The sequence below is a fragment of the Medicago sativa genome, chromosome 2 (genome assembly GCF_051527215.1).
Source record: "Medicago sativa cultivar Bolivia chromosome 2, Bolivia_mono, whole genome shotgun sequence".
Lineage (NCBI taxonomy): Eukaryota > Viridiplantae > Streptophyta > Magnoliopsida > Fabales > Fabaceae > Medicago > Medicago sativa.
In genome coordinates this window covers 12044532-12068446 of record NC_140750.1, presented here as the reverse complement: position 1 = coordinate 12068446, position 23915 = coordinate 12044532, and the positions used below count along the sequence as shown (strand labels likewise).

Below are 23915 nucleotides of genomic sequence, written 5' to 3'. Positions count from 1 at the left end.
GTAACCTACTAACATTAATGACAACAATACGGCTTGAAGAAAAGTAAAAGCTGCCAGAAAACATAAAATCATTTTTTTACATTTTAATACTTTCAATCTCAACTGATTATTTTATAACTTGTTGATGAATCTAGTCCACCACCATAGGAATGTTAACGTAGATAATGTATAGAATAGGTGCAAGGTATGAAAGTGTTTTTGCTTCTATAATAAAAAATGTGCTTTTGCATGTCATGAACCCGCAACACACCATTAACATACCACATAATAAAAGCATAAATAAAAATAGTTGCAATACTTCTTGTGTGTGTCTACTTTTCAATGTGTCTGTCATAAGTTGTATTTCTCTGCAGAAGATAGTTGAAGAAAAAAAATAATTAGAACCAAAAATATATTACAAAATTAGAAAGCAAGAGAAAGGGAATAAGTCAAAAGTTGATGTGGATACAATCCTACGTGTGAATCTTACAACTTACATTGGTATGAAGAAGAGAGTTCAAGAAAGATATTTAAACCAATATAATATAAATTAACAAATAATAGGAAGAAACATAAGTTGAGACAATAAATGAAAAAAAAAGGAAGAATTGGACCATAGTGTTCATGATACCATTTTAATTTAGGAGGAACTGATCCCACCATCTCGTCGCGTTTCCTTTTTCTAATCCTTCCCTTAAATTTCTTGATTCCTCCATGCCTTCACATCTATTTCCTCTCCCTCTAAAATTTCTCTCTCACACACACTCATGTTCATGAAGTGGCCTCTAAAACATGCCAATTATTGGCCTTCCACACATCTGGTGCATAACGCACACCCACATCAACATAAAAAGACAATGCAGCAATGCAAAAACAGTAGAGAAAATTATGAGAAGAATATTTTGCATGGATATTGTAAGGGGTTGATGTAGATCAATTGATTTTAGTGGTCTATGTTAAATATGAAATGTATTCAAAAAATGAAAATTTCCCAAAAGATTGGCTGCAAAAAGTATTTGGATAATTTGGTATTAAATTAATTTTATACTTGTATATATCTTATACGGGCTAAGAAAATATAAATATTTGTGAAGAGCATATTTTATCAACCATATTCAATGTGAACCATCAAAAGTGATGAAAATTAAATTATTGATATCCAGACTAAAAAGAAAGAGGGAAGTAATGAAAATAAGCAATAGCAAAATTACAATAACAATTTAAACCTATTATTTGACAATGTGAATATCGATAGAGATTATTTTAGAATTGTTACCATAACAAATTGAAAGTGTGAGAAGGATTTGGAACTGTTGAATACAACAACACAACAAAGATACATACATCTATAGTTTAAACCAAAAAACTCATACAAAAATTTTTAAAATGGAAAAAATGAAACCGTTCAAAGTTTTTATCTCTAACTGATCATTGGGTGCACTGATCCTTTTTTCCCTCATGTTCTACTTGTTGCATAGAAGAACCATCCCCTCCCTCTACGTTCTTTCTATACCATGAAGTAGTCTTCATCTCCCCTTCTATCATTTTCTCTCTTTTGTCTGTGCAAACAGTTATGGGTAAGGATAAAATTTGGTAACCTCCCTTGCAACAGTTTGGTAAGGGAAAAAATTGAAAAAAGAAAACTGTTTGAAAACCCTTTTTTGCCCATAAGTTATTTTGGACATGTGAGACGATTTGTAAGGGTAATTATGGTATGAAAAAAAGGCTACACCAAACCAATGTTTTGCCTTTATTAATAGGTATAGATTATGTAGAAACTACAATAATTATTTACAACAATTCATATAATCAATTAATCAAACGTTACAACATTAAGTAAAGAATTAAAAAAAAATGATTAGGGTTACCTTTTGCGATGTGAGCGTGACAAAAATCGGAAACCGTAATTTCCAAACTGTTGGACAAGTTATGTATCAACTATCAAGACAAGATTATGAGTATCAAACGACTTCGTATAGTAAGTTGATATTCTTGACAAATTCTAATGAATATCTTAATTAAAGGTATAATTTAATAAGTTTAAAAAATATATTTTTTTAAATGCTAATTCTAATGAATATCTTAATTAAAGGTATAATTTAATAAGTTTAATTTTTTTTTAAATGCTAATAAATGTCTTAAGGGGTGTATTGAATTAGGACTTTAAAAGATATTTTTTGTTTAAGTTTTTTTTGCGAATTTTAAATGACTTTGCAAGATTTTAATGACTATAGAGATTTTATAAGACTATAGATTTATGATAAAAAAAAACTAAATAGTCTTTTAAAAATGAGCACGACTGTGCGCTTGAAGCATGATCGTTCGCCCCTCCCAGCTAGCAGAATTTTAAAGGTTTTTGAAAGCAAGCATGATAATGTGCCTCACAAGCACAACCGTGCGCCCAATGCAGAGAAAAATACTTGTTACAAACTCTTAGAATTCTTTGGTTTATGGCTTGTAACTCATTTTTAATGTATATTGTCTGAAGCTCTAGGCTATAAATAGACCTCACTTATGAGGAAAAAGGGATCTCAGATACTTGTAAACTTACTCTAAAGTTGAAAGGATAGTTTTGCATTGTTATAAGTTCTTTGTTCTTTACATTCTTGTTTTACTTTTCAGTTATTTATCTTTATATCTTTTACTTTCATGTTTTTATATTTTAATCCCTTGTCTGCTATGATCATGTGCGACTAGATTTTTCTAGTCTTGGGATTGTTGGAATAATTTAATGATTGAATCATAATCAACCCACGTCTAAACTCTAGTTTATAAGAATCCATTTTCTAATATAATCTTATCTTTATTAAATTTTATAACAAATATCAAACGAAGAACATAGATGTGAAGTTTGATGTTGTTATTTAATCATATCTTAAATATCGAACGAAGAACCGAGATGTGAAGTTTGATATTAAATCAAATGAGATTAGACAATAGTCTTGGGACAATAAAGTTGCATTCAAAGGATCTCAATAATAATCAACCATGAGAATAAGTTTGATTATTGTTGAGATACATTCACGTATTCGGAGAGGAAACATGAAATATAAAAGAACACATTGTCCTTAGAAATGAATTTCTATAGAATGGAGAAATAGATAGGGAATGTCAAGGATTTAACATTACGATGAAAACCTCAAACCCATGAGGCTTTTTAATATTAAAATTTAATCTAAAAAATCATTGTTCTTAACCAAATTATTCTTTTTCAGCTAATCAAAACTAAAAATTAGATTGGTAATTACTTTAACTCCATGTGGATCGATATTTTTACTACTTGATAGGACCGTGCACTTATGGAAACCTATCACAAAATCCAATATATTAAGCAATCCTTCGAAATCAAAATGTTTTTGAATACCACATGACTTTTTTGAAATGACAAAGAGTCTTGATTAAATACCAGAAGACTTTTCTTAAGTGATAAAGAGTCTTGATTAAATACCACAAGACTTTTTTTAAAATACAAAGAGTCTTGATTGAATGTCACAAGATTTTTTCATAATAAAAAAGTCTTTTAAAATCTTAATTGAATGCAACACATTTTAGTATATCAATAATAGAAATTGTGCATCAAAATTTGTGTCAATTTATGTCTAAAAATTTTAAAAATTATTTTTTAATAAATATTATATCTGTCCCAAAATGTAAGCAAAAATTGATCAACAAAAGTTAAGGTATCTTGTTCAAAATTTGTGTCAGATACATCAACTTATGTTGATCCATTTTTGCTTACATTTTGGGACGGAGGGAGTATTTGTTATTTATGTAATCATTAATCTATACAAAATTGATATTTTGAAAATATTTATTGAGACAAATTGAACAACATCTTGTATACAAACATTTATATTTATATATGAATTAAAAAATACGGTCAAAGTAAATTATTTGTGAATAATGTACATAAGAGTATTAACACATCTTTGATAGTGTAAAATTATTTGAAAGAATTTAGGATAATAACTTATAATATAATTTTAAGTTGTTTTCACCTTATCTATATAAACTCTTTAAAATAGATTGTTACATCTTGTATGAAAATAGTTTGACATTTTTAAAATTACCCAATATTTATCCTTAAAAGTAGGAAAATGCTAACAAGTGTTCTTAGGGCATTGTTTAAGTATCCAAAAATAGTAATTTTCATATTGAAAATTGTGTAGTTATAACTTTTATGCATGTTTGACTTGTATTTTTAAGACAAAGTTTCATTTTATGGGTTCCTTAAACAATGTCCTTAGAGCATCCACATTGGTAGGGTCTTTACCATTTAAGACCCGACACCTAATAAGTACCCTTAATGTGAAAAAAAAAATTTGGGGGTCTCTTAAGACCCAAGGTCTAACTTAAGAACCCCAATCTTAAGTGGACCCCACACCCCTTTTCAATAAAATAATCATTATTTGAATTGCTTTGGTTGCTTTTCATTAATAAATAGTTATTGATGAGACCCATTTAGACCTTTTGATAGAGGATCTACATTGAAGTGGTTGAGTACATATTACTCCCTCCGTTTCAAAATATAAGCAAAATTCACTTTTTAGGTTCATTCATTTAATGATGTATGTGGTCCATATTATGAACCACATATATCATTAAATGAATGAACCTAAAAAGTTAATTTTGCTTATATTTTAAAACGGAGGGAGTATGTACTATTATTAAAAAATAATAAAAAAGTGATTTGTTCATGTGGGACCCGTTTAAGACCTCAAATGTGAGGGTCTCCATTGTGGATGCTCTTAGACACTTGTTAGCGAGACCCTTAAAAATATTGAGTATCAAAATCACTTACTATAATCCATAACAAATAATATCTCATATGGGTAGAAAGGGGAGCACATTTTTTTTTTTGAGAGGATTTGGAAATACATGGCAAGGAATAAAAAAAAACTTAAAAAATAAAATATCATATAAATCATAAGTGTTGAAAAGACATAGTTTAGTTCAAAAAATAAAGTAAAAGAAAGACAACTCGTTTTTGAAGTGGAATGGAGCTACGGAGTTACTTACTACTACTCACTAGCTAAACTAACCAGCCCATAGGAAAAATATTTTAATCTATAGTTAATTCATAAGTCTCAATTGCAGAAGGCGGGGTTGGCATCAGATGAAAACTTGACAATCAGAGATTGTTATCTCCCTTCAGTCTGTACCTTGTGTCACAAGGAAGTAGAAACTGCAGATCATTTATTCCTTCAATGCTCTTTTGCTGTTGCAATATGGAATTGGATATGCTCTATCATTAATCAAAGAATCAATCTTTCATCTTGCTTATCTCCATTTGATGTCTGTAATAGAGGATGGAGTCCTCAATGTAAGCCATTTAATCAACACAATTTGGTTTTGTAGAAATAACTTAAGATTTAACAACATCAAGCCATATCCTTGAGTTCCTCTCTTGCCATGATCACTGCTAATATATCCATGACTGGTAATCTTTCAAAGCTAGCAACAAATCAATCAATTTCTAATTTTGTGATATTAAAAGCATTCAATGTTAACTGTCATCATCCAAAAGCTCCTTAATAGAAGTCATCTCGCAAATTCCCTCTCTCAATTGGATAAAATGCAATACAGATGGCACTGCAATGGGGGCTCCAGGGCTATCAGCTTATGCTGGAATCTTCAGAGACAAGAATGGTCATTGCTTAGGTTGTTTTGCTGCAAACACTGGAATCTCAAGCACGCTGAAATTATGGGAGTAATTTTAGCAATTGAATGTGCCTCTCAAAGAAATTGGACCAATATATGGATAGAAAGTGACTCAGTCCTAGCTACCTTGGCATTCAAGTCACCTAGTATCATACCTTGGCAGCTCAAGAATAGATGGCTTAAATGTCTCTCAAAACTCGCAACAATGAACTTCATTATCACCCACATTTTCAGAAAAGGAAACCACTGCACTGACAAGTTAGCTTCCTTAGGATTTGCTTTTTCTGAGTTTACTTGGTGGAACTCTCCTCCTGTATCTATTTGGGATGATCTTGCCAAGAATAGGCTTGGTCTACCATACTATAGGTTTTGTTAGCGTTTGAGGGTTTGGTTTGGCCCCCCTCCTTTTTGTGCATCACTTTTTCTTTAATATATTTTGGATGTAGCCTACTAGGCACATCAGTTTAAAAAAAAAAAAAAAAAACTCACAGCTCTTTCATGGTTATTCATAGAGACTTAATAAATGTTTAGAATGACGATGATTTTGATAAAATCACAGGGGCATCGTGGTTTTGTTGAAGCTGTAGTTGTAGTTTGTCAAAATCATAGTGACACACTGTAATTCCGGTAAATCCATCGTCAATCCAAACATGCACTTATAAATATTCTTATCCAAACATACACTTATAAATATTCTATCGAAATTTATTTGAAATAATTTTGTTGTTTCATGTATAATCCTAAACAATCATACTTGATAAATCAAGGATTTTTCCTCATCTTTGATAGTGTTAATCATAAGAGCCACTTGGTTCATAGTTGGCCTAGCCTCTGGCTCTAAGGGACTATTGGACACATCTTATAGCCACTGGAAGCATATTAACCATCCTCTCTTCACTTGTATACTCTTTCAATGAACCCATTCGGTAACACCATTACTCTTCACAAATTGATGTTTGCTAATTTCATTGACTCACCTTTTCCAAGTCTTTTGTAGACACAGAGTAAGGCAAAATACTTTCGCTAAGAAATCAAAATGCGATCTAACATAGAACATGAAAGTAAAAAAGAGTAGCTTCTTCAAAAAAAATTAAAGTAAAAAAGAGTTGGATCTTCTCATGGTTGGTTCTAAAGTCAATAAATAAAGCATTATAGCATTGAGAAAACTAACTTTGAATTTCAATTACTTAACAATCTTAAACTAAGTGGTGATTTGCATACATCCAACAGTTTACATGCGTTAATTAATGAGTGCTAAAAACATTCTCTTTTAAACATTCTCTTTAACACTCACTCGTTTATCGGATAAAATCTATATGGGTGCCACCACTTTATGTGTGACATATTTTTGAAGTGTAGAACCTACGTTGATTTCATCCAATAAAATAGTGAGTGTTAGATAGTGTTGAAAATAATATCTTGATTGTTAATTAATTGTATGTAAGTGGCTGGTTTTATAGGTTTCCATATTCATTAGTGACTTCACTATCATGGTCCAAAAGTGTTACTTCACCATGCTAAGTGCCCCTACTTTTATATCCTTTCACTCCTCCCCTTTGGAACCAAAAAACTGTAATTTTTCCTTCTTCAAATTGAAGTTAATCTTGAACCAAAATGTTCAATCTTCATCAACTTTGTTCAGTCAAAGATGTAGTATTTTCCCATTTATGAGCTCAATTTGTTTATCCCTTTCAACTCCCATTTTCATAATATGATTTATTCTCTTTAGGATTTTCTCAATTTTTTTTATTGTGCAAATTTTGCGTTGTTTCTTACCTAAAATGGATCAAAAGGACAAAATTGAAATAAAAAAAAACGTAAAGGACCAAACTGTTACCTAAAATTAAGTGAAGAGACCAAAAGTGTAATTTTGTCTTACTAAAATTGTAACAAATGTTACTCTTTTTTAAGAGTAGAAATTTATTTTTGATGACAAGATTAATCCACATATCCAAGAGGATGTACAATATTATGGATCCAAGGCATGATGGTTCAAGAGCTATACATCATTTTTAACCTTCAAGATACGCTCGATGGTGGTTGCTCCGCCAAAGTTCTCAACACGAAACCGTCGCTTTCCAAATTCAGTCTCATGTATTTCAATATTTTTCCAAGTTTTGAGATCCGCCTGCTGGTCTAAAAATTTGATCAGAGACTCGAATCCTTGGCCACCATAGTTACCAAGAAACCGTACCTTTCCAAATTCGGTGTAGTACTTTTTATTCTCTCCGTAAGTTACCGGATCCAACTGCTGGTTTAAAAATTTGAACAGAGACATTTAAATGTCACTAAACAACAATTGGCAAGGAAATAAGGAGAATAAAGCAATATCAAACAGTACAAACCCTAATCTCTCATTCATAAACAACAATCGGCAAGGAAATAAGGATGGTAAAGCAATATCAAACAGTTCAAATCCTCATCTGTCATTCATTCACATCATTATGGATGCAACTCAAGCATTTTATCAACCTATGTACGTTATAACAAAATGAGCTGCAGTTTTTTGCACAAAAATTAAATGATTTCAACGAACCGACATACACCCACACCAAAGATATGCACAAGATACAAGACAAAATACGTCGAATTTTTGTTTTGAAACATGTATTTTTCTATTGTGACTTGAAATATCTGGCATACAGAACAATATGTCACATTGAACTTATTCAAGTACAAGTTGCTCATTGTTAGGGGGCTGTTTGGAATGGCTTATGTACGGATTATTCTGGCTTATCTACTGTTGCAAGGTGCTTATGGGAGTATTTAGAAGAGATTATGATCAGAGCTTATGAGCTCCTATAATCTGTTTTACCACGAGGCATTTGGAGACGGGACATTCTTTGTTTGATGTGTGGAACCATAATGGTTGGTAAAAATAAAAATTAATAAAGAATTCAAATATATTGAAAGAAACTAAAATTTTGAAACTTGAATCATAAGCAAAAAGGACCCATAAACTTTGTTGGGATTTCCAGAAAAACTTGCCTGGAGTGGTAGGTCACTGAAAGGGGCACCCAGCTTGAGGGTAGATGGGTCTCCAGCTATTAGCTTCACAACAGCTTCTATTTATTTATTTATTTTGGACAGATAAGAAACCAAAATGTGAGTTAAATTTCACATGGTTGGTTGTGATGTCAATACATTAACCATTATAGCATTGAGAAAACCAACCTTCACTTTCATTTTTTACCTTGCTGCCGCTGGCTGTACGCTCGGTGGAGGTTACTCCAGAGGCATGCTTCGTAACACGGTACAGTATATTTCCAACTTCATAGACATGTACGTCAGTCCCCCTGTTTCTGGAAATCGCCTGCTTGTGTAAATATTTGTTTAGAGACTCGAGGCATAATATATGCAACTATACAACAATCAGCAAGGAAGTCAAGAGGGGACAGCAATATCAAACAGTTGAAATCCTCATCCCTCATTCATACACATCGCTATGTTTACGACTCAAGCATTTTATCAACTAAGTTATGAACAACTGAGCTAAAAGCTATTTGCAGAAAATAAAGATGCAAGATAAAATACTGCCAGCTATTTCAAGTATCGGAAAATAAAGACATGTTACAAAAATAATTCGAGCAGATACTTAACACTAATCCCATATCAATGCAAACAAACATTGCATGCAGAACAATGTGTAACATTGAACTTATTCAAGACATTGTCATAATCATTTAAAGAAACTAAAATTGTGAAACTTGAATCAAAATCAAATAGCTTCATCCACATAAACTTAGTTGGGATTTCCAGAAAGACTTGCCTTGGGTCGTGTAGGACGGTCTTCATCAGCAAATAGCTTCATAGCAGCTTCTATTTATTTATTTGGAAATAAGAAACCAAAATGTGAGATAAATTTAATATGGCTGAATGTTAAAATAGAAAAAACGATACAAGGCATAGAAGGCAAATGAATATATGAAACAGTTTGCGTGCATTAACATAGAACATGAAAGTAAAAAAAAATAAATTGTATCTTCACATGGCTATGAAGCGTGGAGTACCACTCTCCGGATTAATCATGTACCAGTGTCGGACACACCGACATATATGATTATATTGAATTACGTCCTTTTATTAAATTATTACCAGTGTCGACGTGTCATGTCATTATCCAGATCCAGTGTCTGTGTCAGTATCCGTGTTTAATAGTGACATGGTTGGTTCAAAAGTCGATATATAAAAGATTACAACATTGAGAAAACTAACTGTGCCTAATAATATTTAAACAAGGAGGTGATTTGCATACATCAAACAGTTAACATTAATTAATTCACAATCAAGATATTCTGGCATTAACAAAATTGAAAAAATATAAATGTCTAATGATAATAATGATACATATAACATATGAATGATGCAAGAAACAAAATTGTTAAAAGTGGCAAACCTTGAGAGAGAGCGAGAGAGACCTGAAATAGAGAAGGAGAAACCAAAGAAGAAAACGAACGTGCGACGAGAAATTAGCTAAATTAGGGGACTACTACCTACACCCCCATTGTTTTTATATACATCTCACATTATTCTTTTCTCAAAATTGTTTTTTCACTAGTGATTAATTTTTTTAGGGGATCCATTAGTGATTCATTTTTCTTAGAAAAAATGCTGGATACATAAAGTGGATTCTTCCCTTCCAACAAAATTTATTTCGTACGCAATAGTCAGATATCTAGTTATTGACCTTTAGGTAATGGCTCGAACTTGTAACTTGTATTAAACATAAGAATTTATTATTAAGTTGGGGGCAAGCTTGCGACCTAAATTGGGGGCATTAAGATGTTGGAAAGTCCTTTGTTGTGTGAAAAAAAAAAATTAAAACAACATGCTCAAAAATGTTTTATCACAACTGTTAATTCAAACCTACAAAGATATGAATTTATTATTTTGAAAGTTTATTGTAATATTTACTCATATTTAAAAATTATACTATTTGGTGTATTTTTTTTTCTAATCATTGCTCTTTTACTTATTGATTTTTCGTACTTAATTAAGAAACTAGTTATAGGTGATTTGGTACTAAATGGGTAAGACCAAATATATTGATTATGTCTCCTCATGTAAGTATTTGCAAAATTATTTGAAAGAACTTATGACTTATGATAACAACTTATAATATTATTTTAAGTTGTTTTCAGCGTATCTCTATAAACTCTTTAAAATAGATTATTAGTCCTCGTGAGCTTAGCTCAGTTGTAGTAAATTATTAGTCTTGGTAAGCTTAACCCAGTCGGTATGGACAATGCATAAAATATGCAATGTCCGGGGTTCGAACCCCGGCCACTAAAAAAAAGTAGATTATTAAAACAATTTATATCTTTTATGGAAATAGTTTGACATTTTTAAAATTACCTAGGGGACCAGGCACACAAGCAGAAAAAGAATATTTCATATGGGTAGAGAGGGGGGCACGTTTTATTGAGATGATTTGGAAATACATGCTTCGGAATAAAAAGTAAACAAAAAGAAACCATATAAATGTTGTAAAGACAAGAACATAATTCAAAAAATAAAATAAGAGAGGAACGATATTTTAATCTATAGTTAATTCTCAAGTCTCAAACTAGTTTTGTTTCGATCCCTGAGTTCATGGTTATTCATGAAGACTTGATAAATGTTTAGAATGACAATGATTTTGATAAAATCACATAGGCACTGTGATCTTGATTTCGTTGAAGTTCTAAGAGTAACTTTTGACAAAAGTTACACTTTTGTCAAAATCACGGTGACACATCGTGATTTTGACAAACTCATTGTCAATTCAAACATGCACTTATAAATAAATATTTCAAAGAAATTGATTTGCATAATTTTTTTTTTCATGTATAATCCTAAACAATCAAACTTGGTAGATCAAGGATTTTTCCTCTTCATCTTTGATAGTGTTAATCATAAGAGCCACTTGATTCATAGTTGGCCTAGCCTCTAATGAACTATTGACACATCTTATAGCCACTTGAAGCATATTAACCATCCTCTCTTCACTTGCATACTCTTTCAATAATGACCTATCAAACACTTCACCTGTCCATTCTTCCCTCACAACTGATTGAACCCATTCAGTCAAGTCAATACCATTACTCTTCACCAATTTTCCAGTTAGTAATTCAAGAAGAATAACACCAAATCCATAAACATCTTGCTTGAATGCATTAGCATCATTAGGAGTTGCAAAAGTTGAACTTTGTTGATCATCCTTTGGCATAGTGCCATATTCACTAATACAAGGCTCCATGTTAATGTTTAGCAAAATGTTTGAGGATTTCATGTTACCATGAATAATACCGTGTTGACCAAGCTCTTGATGCATGAAAGCTAATGCTTCAGCAATTGTAGATGCAAGTCCAAGTCTGCTGCTCCAATCAAAGGTCTTTGATGTGCCTGAAAGCATATCTAGTACTTCAACTATCCATGTTGCTTCATAGGCAATTTTGTACAATGTTCCAAGCAAGTTTCTTATAAACATGTTCAGTTTGAGAAAATGTTTTCTGTTTTCATTTTTAATTGCAAAACTGCCATGGTTTCACCTAATTTTCTATTTTCAAAGTTGCGTACATGAATAGTTACTAAAAAAATCTTGAATTATTTGGGAATTTTCAAAGTTGAACTAAAAATATTTGTAAATGGAACCCTAAATTTATCAATAATTGTAATAAGGTCTCTGAACTAAAATGCTGTTAATCAGATTCCTAAACTTGTAATGTAACCAAAAAAAAAAAAGATTCCTAAACTTGTAAATAATATGTCATTAAGTCCTTGAACTTTTTTTTGTCAAAAAAAAAAAAAAGTCCTTGAACTTTTTATATAACTTGTAATTGAATCCCTTAATTCAAGGATCTATTTATAAATTATCTAAAAGTCCAAGAAACTGTTTAAAAATATTTAACTCAAGGGCCTAATTGCAATTTGTTAATAAATTTAGGGACTCAAATGTAAAAAAAATCATTTCAAGGACTTATTTCACTTTCAGGGACCTAGAAAGTAATTAAACCAATAAATAAAGTGTAGGATATATAAAAACAAAATGAAGATTTGGTATTTAAAATTTACCATGTAGAAGCTTGAACAAACTTCCATTCTGCTGATATTCATAGACCAAAAGCTTCTCTTGTTTGGAACAATAGAAAGCAAGAGGTGGCAGAACATGAGGGTGTTTTGCTTGATTCAATAGTTGCATTCTTTGCTTGAATTCAACACTAGAAATACTCCAATCTTTAATCCTTTTTACAACCACTTGAATCCCATTGGTTAGCATCACCTTATATAGACTTCCATTCTTTCCTCTTCCTATCATTTCAGCAGGTGCTCTCAACAACTCCTCTAATTTCAATTCATTCACTACTGGCCTTGAAAGAACAATAAGTGATTGTTGTGAGACCATTCCACTTTCAGAGGTAACTGAAAATCCAGATTTGCTTAGTTCTTCTGCTTTGGATTCGCTTGAAACATAGTTCGGTTTTTCGATATCATCATTCAATTCTGTTTGAACTTTTTTCCCACTCTTCTTTCTTATACACAGCTTCCAGACTACAAAAAATATTATGATAAAACCTAATGCAGCATAGCCTGAGTACATAAGAATTTGTTCTTTAGAAGCACCCTTTGATTCTTCTTCTGATATCTTACTAACAGTGCTTAAAGGTTGACTAGTACAATTTTTTTGTAGTGGATATCCACATAGTCTTGGATTACCAAGAAAACTGTCTGCAAAGAAATAACCTTGCAAATCTGGAATTGGACCACTAAAATTGTTAAAGGAAACATTGAAACGGTCAAAATTAGAGAAATAAAATGTTGGTATATTTCCACTAAGTTCATTGTTTTGTGCTAGGAACATATTGAGGCCTGAGATTCTAGCCAGGTTTGGCAACGGTCCCGAAAACTTGTTGTTTGAAATGTCTAGTCTTTTCAAATTGTTCAACATGGCAAGTGAAGTAGGAAGGTTTCCAGCAAGTTGGTTTCCGCTTAGGTGAAGGCGAGTGAGTTGTTTGCAGTTTCCGATCTCAGATGTTATTCCGCCACTGATGTTGTTGTCATCGAGACTAAGAAAGGTGAGAGATTCAGCTAGAGGCTGCAGGTTGCAAAGCAAGGCAACGTCGAGAGTTCCAGACAAATTGAACCTGTAAAGATCCAACTTCTTTATTGACATTTGTGCATCACAGTATACACCATTCCAATGATCCTTGCAGGGATCAGTGTCTGGTTTCCAGACCAAAGTTGAATTATTATTCTGCTGGCCTTTGAGTTGTGTCAAGAACTGTATTAGTGTTCTCTTCATCTCATCATTCTCACAACTAATCATGTTTAGGAGGAAAAAGGGTGTTACTAAGAAGACCAACAAGATATTGGAAATGATTTCCATTTGAGCTGAATATGCTATAGGGTTTTTGATGAAAAGTTTATGTGGACTAATAAGCTGTGTTTTCTTTTGCCAGAAATGGAAATGGTCCAATTGGCTGATATTACAATGATAATTTGATTTATAATCCTAATGCCGTCCTGCTAGATATAATAGTTGACAAATATAGGCCGGCAGATGGAACTAGTAATGTCATGACCTTCTCAATTTTATTCATTTGGCAAGATGTTGACATCATGATTTGCTACTGCTAAGCCAAAATATTAAAATCTCACATGATTTAGACAATAGTTGGAGGACTTTTAAAGGCGCAATTTTTTTATTGAAAATTATTCTGATTTTGTTTGTTTGATAAAAATACCAGAATGGTTGGATGAGTTTATTCTCTTTTCAAAGCAAGGGCTACAACTACAAATAGAGCCTCTCGATGTTTCCACCCACAAACCAAAAATTCTGATTTATTTAGCCAAACAAAAAAATCGTATGTCTAAAATGAAGTTTTCAACTCAACACGTTGGTTCCAACTTCCACAATTATATATAATACAACATTTGCGTCGTAATAGTAAAACATAATAACAAGTATATCTGTGAAAAGCTAAACAATACATCTATGAACATTGCACCAAAACTACAATTATGTCGAACTATGTCATTTCACAGGGCGCAATGAATGTGGGTATCCTTTCATGACATCTTCGCCATTTGGCTTCAACTAAAAGATGAAGAGTTAGCGATAATGCAGCATAGATTAAGACAGGAACAGTTACCCTAAATTTTACATTAGTTTCCTTGTCTACCAAGCCCACCATCCTCTGTTTAACAAGTTTTTCCTCCATTTCACTGAGAAGTTTCCCTACTTGGTAGTGGTACGTAAGGTACTCCCATAGCTGAAAGGATATACCAGCCTTCAGAAATGAAAACAGATTAGCTTTGTAACTTCACATAGTTGACACCAGCAGAATCAAGTAAGGGATCTCCCAGCCCATTCCCGTTCTCGTCTCTTTTGTTTGGCTTGCATCTTATTAAACTTCTCTTTCCCCTTTTCCAAAAGTGGGTCATGTACAACATAATCATTTGGATCCTCTTTGCGAGACATGTGGTCCTGCATATTAACAGAAATTTTTTAAGACAGCAGAAAAGGGACAACTGCGTGTTTGATCCATACGAACAACTCCGTCTAAAAGAGACTTGTGTTGTTGCTATTGTAGAAAAGAATTAACTTGGTGGTTAGAATTCAAAAGGAATTATTTCAAATTATAAAACTAACGTGTCTCCACATTTGGTTATAAAACTAATGAGCACACAATTTTCGACAATATTCTGTATTTAAAAAAACTTCAATGTAAATGGAAAGTGAAATGATTTCATATGATGGAATGAAAGGAGAAAACTGACCTTGCCAACTCCGGGGGAAAATTTCAAGGTAACACTACTCCAGTCAGTTAATTCCTCGTCACTAGCATGTTTAGTTTCAACAGTTGTGGGTGTCTCCTTTGCTGATACCTTGGTTTTAAACTTCTCAAGTTTTGCCAAAACCTGAAGATACAGATATAAAAAGAACGTTACACATGAATAGTGATTGAAAGTGGCCACATATATATATATATATATATATATATATATATATATATATATATATATATATATGGGCTTTGTTACAAGCCACCCTTTGGTGGTGTCTTTTAACAAGTCACACCTTAAGGTGTGATTTTCACTTTTTAGTTATAACTTTGCTAAAAGACACCTTCATAAAAGTAAGTTGGTGTCTTTTCGCAAATGCTCATAGAGTAACTTGATAAAAGACACCTTCATAAAAGGTGTCTTCTATCATAACCCTATATATATATATCCAAAAACGCCCAGAAATGATTTATAAACTTAAAACAAAACATAAACATCATAACATATGTGGTTTCAGGTTCATTGCTACTACTCCCACCCTGCCGGTTTCTTTTGACAACAATAACACCATTTCCAAATAGTTAGTTGACTGTATAATAATTAGTAATTATTCTCTACTGTTATTCTTCTTATATTTTTATTGACTTTCATGGTTACTAAAGATAGCCTAGGCTGATTGGTTAGAGCCTAAATTTATGGGATCTTGCTGGAGTTCTCTTGTACATCTTTGTACAATTCTTTGTAAATAATGCAAGAAATATTCAGATTCAATTCAAGTTGATATTTCTTACGGGTACCAACGTAACGAAGCTTCAAACATCGCTCCTACTATTGATTCTCATGTTTCAGGTCATACTTCATTTCCTTCTTACACTACAGTCCACCAGAAACTTCTGCTAACCCACCTATTTCTCTCTATAATGGTGAACACTGTAAATTCCTAATTCTGATGCCATTTACAGTTTTTTCTAGAGTTACCTTTGATTATCTCCTTCCCATTGTGTCTATGTTTTACCATATGCTACCATTTGTAAAAATGTTTATAAAGCAGTACCCCATCCAGGATGATGAAGGCATTGACATGAGATGATCACCTCGGAATCCAATAATGCATGGACCATTGTTCCAACTTCTCTTGGGATTGAAGCAGCTCAATCAAAGGCTGGTTTCAATAATTTAAAAAAAAAAAATGTCCTTGATAATTTGGAAGAGAAGCCAATCAATATTGTTGATATTCCCGTGGGCCCAAATATGGAGCCCTATCCTAATCCAAGCTGACATAGCTTCTACCTTATCATATGGAGCCCTATTCTAATAAAAGAATTACTCCCTGTCTTAAATTATAAGTCATTCTAGCAATTTCACACATACTAAGAAATGCAATTAATGTTGTATAGAAAAGAGTAATTTTGAGTTATTTTACAAAAATATCCTACATTAATGGTATGGAAAACATAAATTAAAAGAATTCAAAGAAAAAAAGTAATAAATAGTAAAGGGCATAATGGGAAAACAAGCATTAACGATTCATTGATTTTTTAAAATGACATAAATTGGAACAAACAAATTTTGCTAGAATGACATATAATTTGGAACGGAGGGAGTAAAATAGAAGATTAGTTGGGAAGTTAAATTATCTCAACATAACTAGACTAGACTAGTTGGCATGGCAGCAGGTATAGAAGATTAGCCTAAGAGGGTAGTATTCATTCTTTTTTCCTGTTATTACTTCCGTTCCTCTTATTTCTTGATAAACTTTTGTATTTACTATAAATAGTCTAGGCTGATTGATTATATCCCAAAATTTAGGAAGTGGATAAAGAGATGGAGGTCATGGGTTCAAACCCGGACAAATGAGTAAATATTAATTTAACTAACTGCTAAAATTTGCAATTAAAAAAAAGGAAGTGGATATCTTTTCTCTTCTATATATATTTGTACCATTCTTTGTAGAAACTACAAGAAATGTTCAGATTCAATTCAAGTCAGTAAAATACAACAATTATGTCATTGACACAATAATTTGCACTCTCAAAATTGAGAAATGTCATGGAGCATTGATTTGGTATAAGTTCAACTAGGTCGGTAATTTCTTTTTTAATCTACAAAATTATAGCCAGCGGCTCTTCCATATCATTTTAGATTATCAGTCTAGTTACGAACTTACGATGCGGTTTTTTAATGAGTCTAGTTACCATGCGTTGTTGATCACATTTCTTGATAGTCAAGAACATTCTAGCATTTTATATGGTAGAAAAAATACAATGTGAATAAGAAAACAGAGAGCAAAAAGTATAAATAACTAAAAATCATAACATACTTCCTCTTCACGCCCTTGACGACTGCGTTTCTTCTGCTTCTGCAATTGTCTTCCTCTCTCAGCTTCATTCAGAAGCTGCATATCTGTATCTGCATTAGCCATTCGTTCAGCTCTTGCTTCGGATCCTATTCCCTTTTTCTTCATGGACAATTTTTCCACTCTTGGTTGATCCTCATCACCACTTACGGAATTGGACCTGGCAAGAAGTTATTCAACCATTTACCGAACTGATCAAAAACCAGTAAGATAATAGTACGACCCCAAAACAAACTCACATATGTAGGACATCAAATAGATTATATAAACTCCATATATTGAAAATTATTATAGAACTGTAATATCTATATTCTAATAAGCAAACTTCACAGGTGCATGGCAAAGCCAAACAGAAGCCATTTTAAAATAGTTCAATTGGCAGATAATGCTTCTCTAAATAGATAGTGTTCGTTGTTGGCAACTTTCAAGTATCAGACTAGAATAAGGACCAGGCTGAAATGGATTTCTAAGGTAATGCACCAAGAATTAGAAGAAATCTCCAACAATTATTAAAGAGAAATATCAACTATCACTGATTTTATATGCAAAAAATATCTGATCCGACATTTATTAAGAAATCTTATCTTATTCTGTAAATTTTGGAGAATGAACTACAAAACCATTTTAATCTTTAGGAATTATTAACCTTGTATGAGATTAAGCAAAGGCAAAGTTCCTTGTTTGAACTCGATGTGACATGCATCCAAGTAAAACCATCTAAAAATTGCCTCAACCTTGTGTCCTCCATGGGCACAAGTTCTTAGTTTTGTTCCACACCATACTCATAGGGAAACAGAGCAAATATTAGCCACATGCTACACATATATGAGACTCTGATCATACAATTTAAAAGCCCTAAGTTTGTTTTATGCCATAAGTTAAACCATCACCATTCAAATGTTGGTACATTGAGTGTACTAGGTTTTCTTCCTCTCTCTCTCTTCTCTCCTTCTCAAACCCTAGCCGTCACCCCCTTTTTCTTCTTCTTGTCAGAGGGGTGATTTAGGGTCAATTTTGACCCAAAAATCACCCCTTCCTTCTATCCTAATTGAATAAGTGATTTCACATATTTTCTGTTTTCTTTCGTTTGTTTTTGTGATTTCGTCGTCTCTGAACGACTCTGTTTGTTTTGATTTCCCGTCTTTGTGCGATGTGTTTTTGATTTCCCGTCTTAGTGCGGTGTTTATTTGATTCAGGTTGAAAGATTAGCTTTGAGCAAGTGCAGATCCGATCAATGACAATGACTTTGATGTTTTATGCTATTTGATACTTTGCTGTTTTATGCTATTAACATGGATGTTGTGAGTTTGTTCGCAGATTCATCCTTTTCGTTTTTAGCGAATTTGGATTTGTATTGTATCGAAGTACTCTATCAATTTGAATGAATGAATATCGTTTACTTTTGTTAAAAAAATAAAAATGTTGGTACATTGACACTTGTGGCAACTGCTAAACAGACATTAAAGTACTAAGTGTTGAAATTAATACCTAGCTCTTGACACAGTATGGTTCTCTGGACTGGGCCTGGACCTTCCTGCAGATGAAAATGATAAGATGCTGAGCCTTAACAATACAATACTACAATAATTTTGAATAAGGAAAATGTATAAAAAAAAATTAAGGAATGATGAGATATTATTATAATGTACAGATTTTACATGTTAACATATATAAATTACAATGTTTCCACACATAGTTCCACTTTATTGTTTATGTGGGACAATAGACTTGGCAGTACCAACACTACTGTACCTTTTGATGTACTGAAGACTGAAGTGAAGCATTGCAATATCTCAATTTCCAATATGAGAAAAGTGGATTCTATGTATAGTGTTGTATGGGAAAGCCCCATCCCATTGATTCCCTCTTCTACTGTTAACTCAAAACCACTTGGAATTAATTTTCTATGATCTATGGGGATTAGTCTTATAGTGTCCCAAAGGGCCTAAGCCGTGGCCTGTAGAGATACCCTCGGGCGCCAACTGTAGGCCAAGGGCCCTAATGATGGTGGATTACCAAATAAATAAATGGTTAGTGTTTAATCTAATCATATCAAATCATAATCATCATCAATCATATCAAACTATATTCATAAGAGAAATGGGGATATATATACCGTCAATGTAAACTACTACACTGGGTCACTGACAACCGACGAGAGTCAAGTATTCAACGGTTATTTTTAAAATGGCCTTATGTGGCAATACAATGAATTGTCAGTGGATTTTGGTGTAAAATGATTTTACACGATTTTACACCGATAGTGCACCTTCATTAAACTCTATTAATAATTCAAAGTGTTTTTGGATTAACGAATAGATATAAGATGAATACTACTGAAATTATATATTGATGAAAATTGGTAATAGGAAAACAAAGAAAATCGAGAAGAATATGTCACCCAGCCCTATCCAAAATGGCTCCCTCACCAGAGAGTATTATCAGTGGTCCAACTCCATCTCTCTCCTATAACAGAACTCAGTCATCATACCTGTCTCATACCACCCTTTATTCTCTCCCTCTCCTTCTCTCCTATAACAGAACTCAGTCACCATACCTGTTTCATACCACCCCTTATTCTCTCCCTCTCCTATAACAGAACTCATCATACTTCCCCTTATTTCAAAGATAACTAACTCTCCCACTAATGTTATTTCCCTCCTTTCCCTGCCAGCTCAGCCTCCACATTCTTCTTAAGATGCTTCCTATAGTAAACATGTCATATACAGGGCTGGGCCACATTATTTGGTGGCAGCTAGCCCAACTCCCCTTCGTGGTTCCTTTCACAAAGCACCTTAATTTATTTAAATTTACACCTATCAAGTAGGAAGTGACCCAAACAATTGGCAATATATATATATATATATATATATATATATATATATATATATATATATATATATATATATATATATATATATCAATCTTCTATGTCAAGTAAATAAACATGACAGTCTGAAAGTTACTCTAAGCTTCTAACAACTCGATGTAAAAGTTCTAAGCTCATGAAAACTCCATGGCAGAACCAAACACTTCCTAAATTAGTGGTAGAGATTCTATAAGCTTCAATATATATCATGGAAGGAAAATCAGGTACCATTTTTCAACTTTGGTTTGGGAGGCAGAACATCCAGTTCCTTCCGCTTTTTGAGTATTTGCATGCGCATTCTTGTATCAAAATCTGCTTCATCATCATCACTGGAATCGAGATGAGCCAATTTATCAGCTCCGGAATCTTTCTGAGGCTCTTCTTTTTTTGAGTTAAGCGCATCCCTTACAGATAACTGCCGATCTTTTTTTATTTTACTGTCGGATGAACTCTGCAAAATAAATTAAAGCAAGCTTATATGTGAGGCCATTTAATGTAAATTTACGCTGTTAAGTTTTTATTCAAATATAAACTTACATAGTGAAATTATTAAAAGGATTAAATATGTTTTTAGTCCCTATAAATATAACGAAATTCGTTTTTAGTCCTCATAAAAAAAGCGACAGATTTTGGTCCCTATACAAAATTTCAGCACGTAGTTAAGAACATTATAAGAAACTCTTCTATTCTATAAAAATTAGATTTTTTTTAACATGTAATGAATTAAGTATGAATATTTTTAAACTCCAAAGTTTCAAGATAAAACTAATGAAAATTTCGACCTAAAAATCAAATTTTGAGCTAATTTTTTGCGGAGGAAATTTTTATAATGTTTTAAACAAGTCGTTAAAAAATCATTCAGAAATTTTAAAAGTTTACGCATAATTCAACATATTTTTAATTTTACAGGGACTAAAACTACATGCTGAAATTTTTTATAGGGACCAAAACATGTCAATTTTTTTAATGAGGACTAAAAACGAAATTGACTATATTTATAGGGACCAAAAACTTATTTAACCCTTATTAAATAACTGCATAACAATCCAACTCTGGGAGCTGTAAGCCAAAAACAGCTTGCATAAAATAGATAGAATGATAAATAGATAGAACAAAAAAAATTGAAATTATTAGCGGCAGGGTGGGTGTCAGGCAAGAATGCTATATTAGAATCGGAAGGAAAACTACAAGAAAGGCCTTATTACCAATTCATTATTAGCATTTTCGTCCTTTAGAAGGCGGGGATCATTCAAGACATCATGACTGCTCACAATCTTTTTCTTCACCACTGCCAATTCCTTTTCCTCTTCTTCAGCTTCTTCCCCAAATGAAAGCAAACTCAAATTTCTGCAATTTAAATTTGCAACAAAAAATAATAATAATAATAAGCAAACTATTGCATTGAGGTCTAAGAAGAAATTTAATATCATAGGTAGAAATGAGGTCTCACTTTACACCTTTCTTCTTTTCATTTTTACCCTCAATGTCACCATCACGTGTAGCTTTGGTCTGAGGTTTCTGAAGTGTTCTTGGAACAATGTCCTCAAAGGGGTTCCACAACACCTAAAACAACCAAGTAGTTTAACAAAGACACCAAGAAGGTTAGAATCTCTCTTTAAAAGAGTTCCTCAACACCTAGAACAATCTCTTCAATTAATTTTCATACAATGTTAATCAAAATCACAAATCCACGACCTACCTCAACTGATAATATCTTTGGGGGATCTAAAGGCCGATCATTCTTATCAGTCTCAGCGTCACCAAGTCTCAACAGATTATACAATGTATCTCCTGTCACCTAAAAATAAATAACAGCTATAACAATCAATCCATCGCATAAATCCAAAAATCACAAACACAAAACATACTACCAGGGTTTTTAATAAAGGTCCACAACTGCCACCTAAGCCACAACATAATGGTTTCTTATGTTGCCAAAACAATAACACAACTGCAATTGAGGCCCCATCGGCCACATTCGACCGCAACCACAACCTCTATTTAAAACCCTGCATACTACCATTACTACCTCTCCTATCCTCAATGACAATTACAATTAATGAGAATAATTTAGCAATCAATCCGTCGCATGCATCCCTAAAAATCAGAAACAAAAAACATACTACTAGGGTTTTAAATAAAGGTCCGCAAATGCAGCCGAAGCCACAACATAACGGATCAATGTTGCCAAAACCACAACACAATTGTGATTGCAACCGCATCAGCCACATTTGGCTGCAATTCTGCGCAATATCAAGGATCGCCTCTGTAGCACTGACACTTATGATTGATGGCGTGTCTGGTGTCTGAAACGTGTCAGTGTCTGACACTGGCGCATGTGATTATATTCAATTTGTCATTTTCTCAAAGTATTACCAATGTCAGAGTCAATGTTGTGTCTGGTGTATGTGTCAGTGCTTCGTAGAGGACCCAAGCCGATGTTACAACCTCTATTTACAATCCTGCACACTACCACTACTACGGTACTACCTCTACTTCTCCTCCTAATAATAACGATGATTATGAGAATAATTTAGCTACATAAACATTGAAATTTGGCAATTTACCTTTCCGAAAATGGTATGCTTCCTATCAAGCCAATCACAGCGATCAAGAGTAATGAAAAACTGACTTCCATTAGAATTAGGTGTTCCAGAATTCGCCATAGCAACCAAACCTCTATGCTTAAACTTAATCCTTGAATGAAACTCATCACCAAACACATCTCCATAAATACTCTCACCTCCTACACAATCACAAACAATTCATTCATAAAACAGCTTGTAAGAAGTGTCTGACACATGCGGTTACATTCAATCATCTCAATTTTCTTAAATTACTATCGTGTCGGCGTCAGTGTCGTGTCGTGTAGGTGTTTCAAAAACCTAAATAATCAAATTGAGGAATAAAAGGAGGGTTAATGAGTACCGGTGCCGGTGCCGGTGGGATCACCGCACTGAACGAGGAAGCCTTTGATGATGCGGTGGAAGATGGTGTTATCGTAATAACCTTCGAGGCAAAGTTGAACGAAGTTTCTAACGGCTTTGGGAGCTTCTTTAGGCCATAGTTCAATGTCGATAGGGCCGCGCGTGGTGGTCACGATCACTTTTCCCTTTGTCGGCGGTTCAAGAACATACACCGTCGACATCTTCTTCTTCTTCTATTCCGATCGCTGAGCCGGAGGAGTTAGCGGTGGTTTGATTCTGTATGTGTTTATCGATCGATTATTCGATTTTAATTTGTAAAGCTTTTTTTTTTTTTTATAAGGGTTTAATTTGTAAAGCT

At 33.1% G+C, this 23915-nt stretch overlaps 3 protein-coding genes across 8 annotated transcripts; all 3 read right to left on the bottom strand.

The window, feature by feature from the left end:
• Nucleotides 1–7483: 7483 nt before the first annotated feature.
• On the bottom strand, nucleotides 7484–9466 carry LOC146944589 (uncharacterized). 6 transcript variants are annotated; one of them, XM_085742949.1, is made up of 4 exons: nucleotides 9410–9466; nucleotides 8815–8953; nucleotides 8629–8705; nucleotides 7484–7891 (listed from the first exon to the last, which is right to left on the bottom strand). In XM_085742949.1, exons 1-4 carry the CDS (start codon nucleotides 9449–9451, stop codon nucleotides 7640–7642), a joined length of 510 nt encoding a protein of 169 aa, XP_085599075.1. In that variant the 5' UTR covers nucleotides 9452–9466; the 3' UTR covers nucleotides 7484–7639. The 6 variants fall into 6 exon arrangements, with proteins under 6 accessions (XP_085599075.1, XP_085599076.1, XP_085599077.1 ...); XM_085742950.1 differs by having other exon boundaries at nucleotides 7484–7888; nucleotides 9410–9459; XM_085742951.1 differs by having other exon boundaries at nucleotides 8629–8702; nucleotides 9410–9459.
• A 1568-nt stretch (nucleotides 9467–11034) lies between these two features.
• Nucleotides 11035–14147, bottom strand: LOC146944588 (putative inactive receptor kinase At2g26730). The gene is made up of 2 exons (XM_085742947.1): nucleotides 12694–14147; nucleotides 11035–12024 (listed from the first exon to the last, which is right to left on the bottom strand). The coding sequence occupies exons 1-2, from the start codon at nucleotides 14003–14005 to the stop codon at nucleotides 11483–11485; spliced, it is 1854 nt and encodes a 617-aa protein (XP_085599073.1). The 5' UTR covers nucleotides 14006–14147; the 3' UTR covers nucleotides 11035–11482.
• Nucleotides 14148–14516: 369 nt separating this feature from the next.
• Nucleotides 14517–23860, bottom strand: LOC146944587 (Cyclophilin-like peptidyl-prolyl cis-trans isomerase family protein). The gene is made up of 10 exons (XM_085742948.1): nucleotides 23559–23860; nucleotides 23198–23376; nucleotides 22330–22428; nucleotides 22081–22193; nucleotides 21836–21977; nucleotides 20859–21081; nucleotides 19250–19295; nucleotides 17726–17921; nucleotides 15400–15540; nucleotides 14517–15106 (listed from the first exon to the last, which is right to left on the bottom strand). The coding sequence occupies exons 1-10, from the start codon at nucleotides 23776–23778 to the stop codon at nucleotides 14966–14968; spliced, it is 1500 nt and encodes a 499-aa protein (XP_085599074.1). The 5' UTR covers nucleotides 23779–23860; the 3' UTR covers nucleotides 14517–14965.
• Nucleotides 23861–23915: the final 55 nt, after the last annotated feature.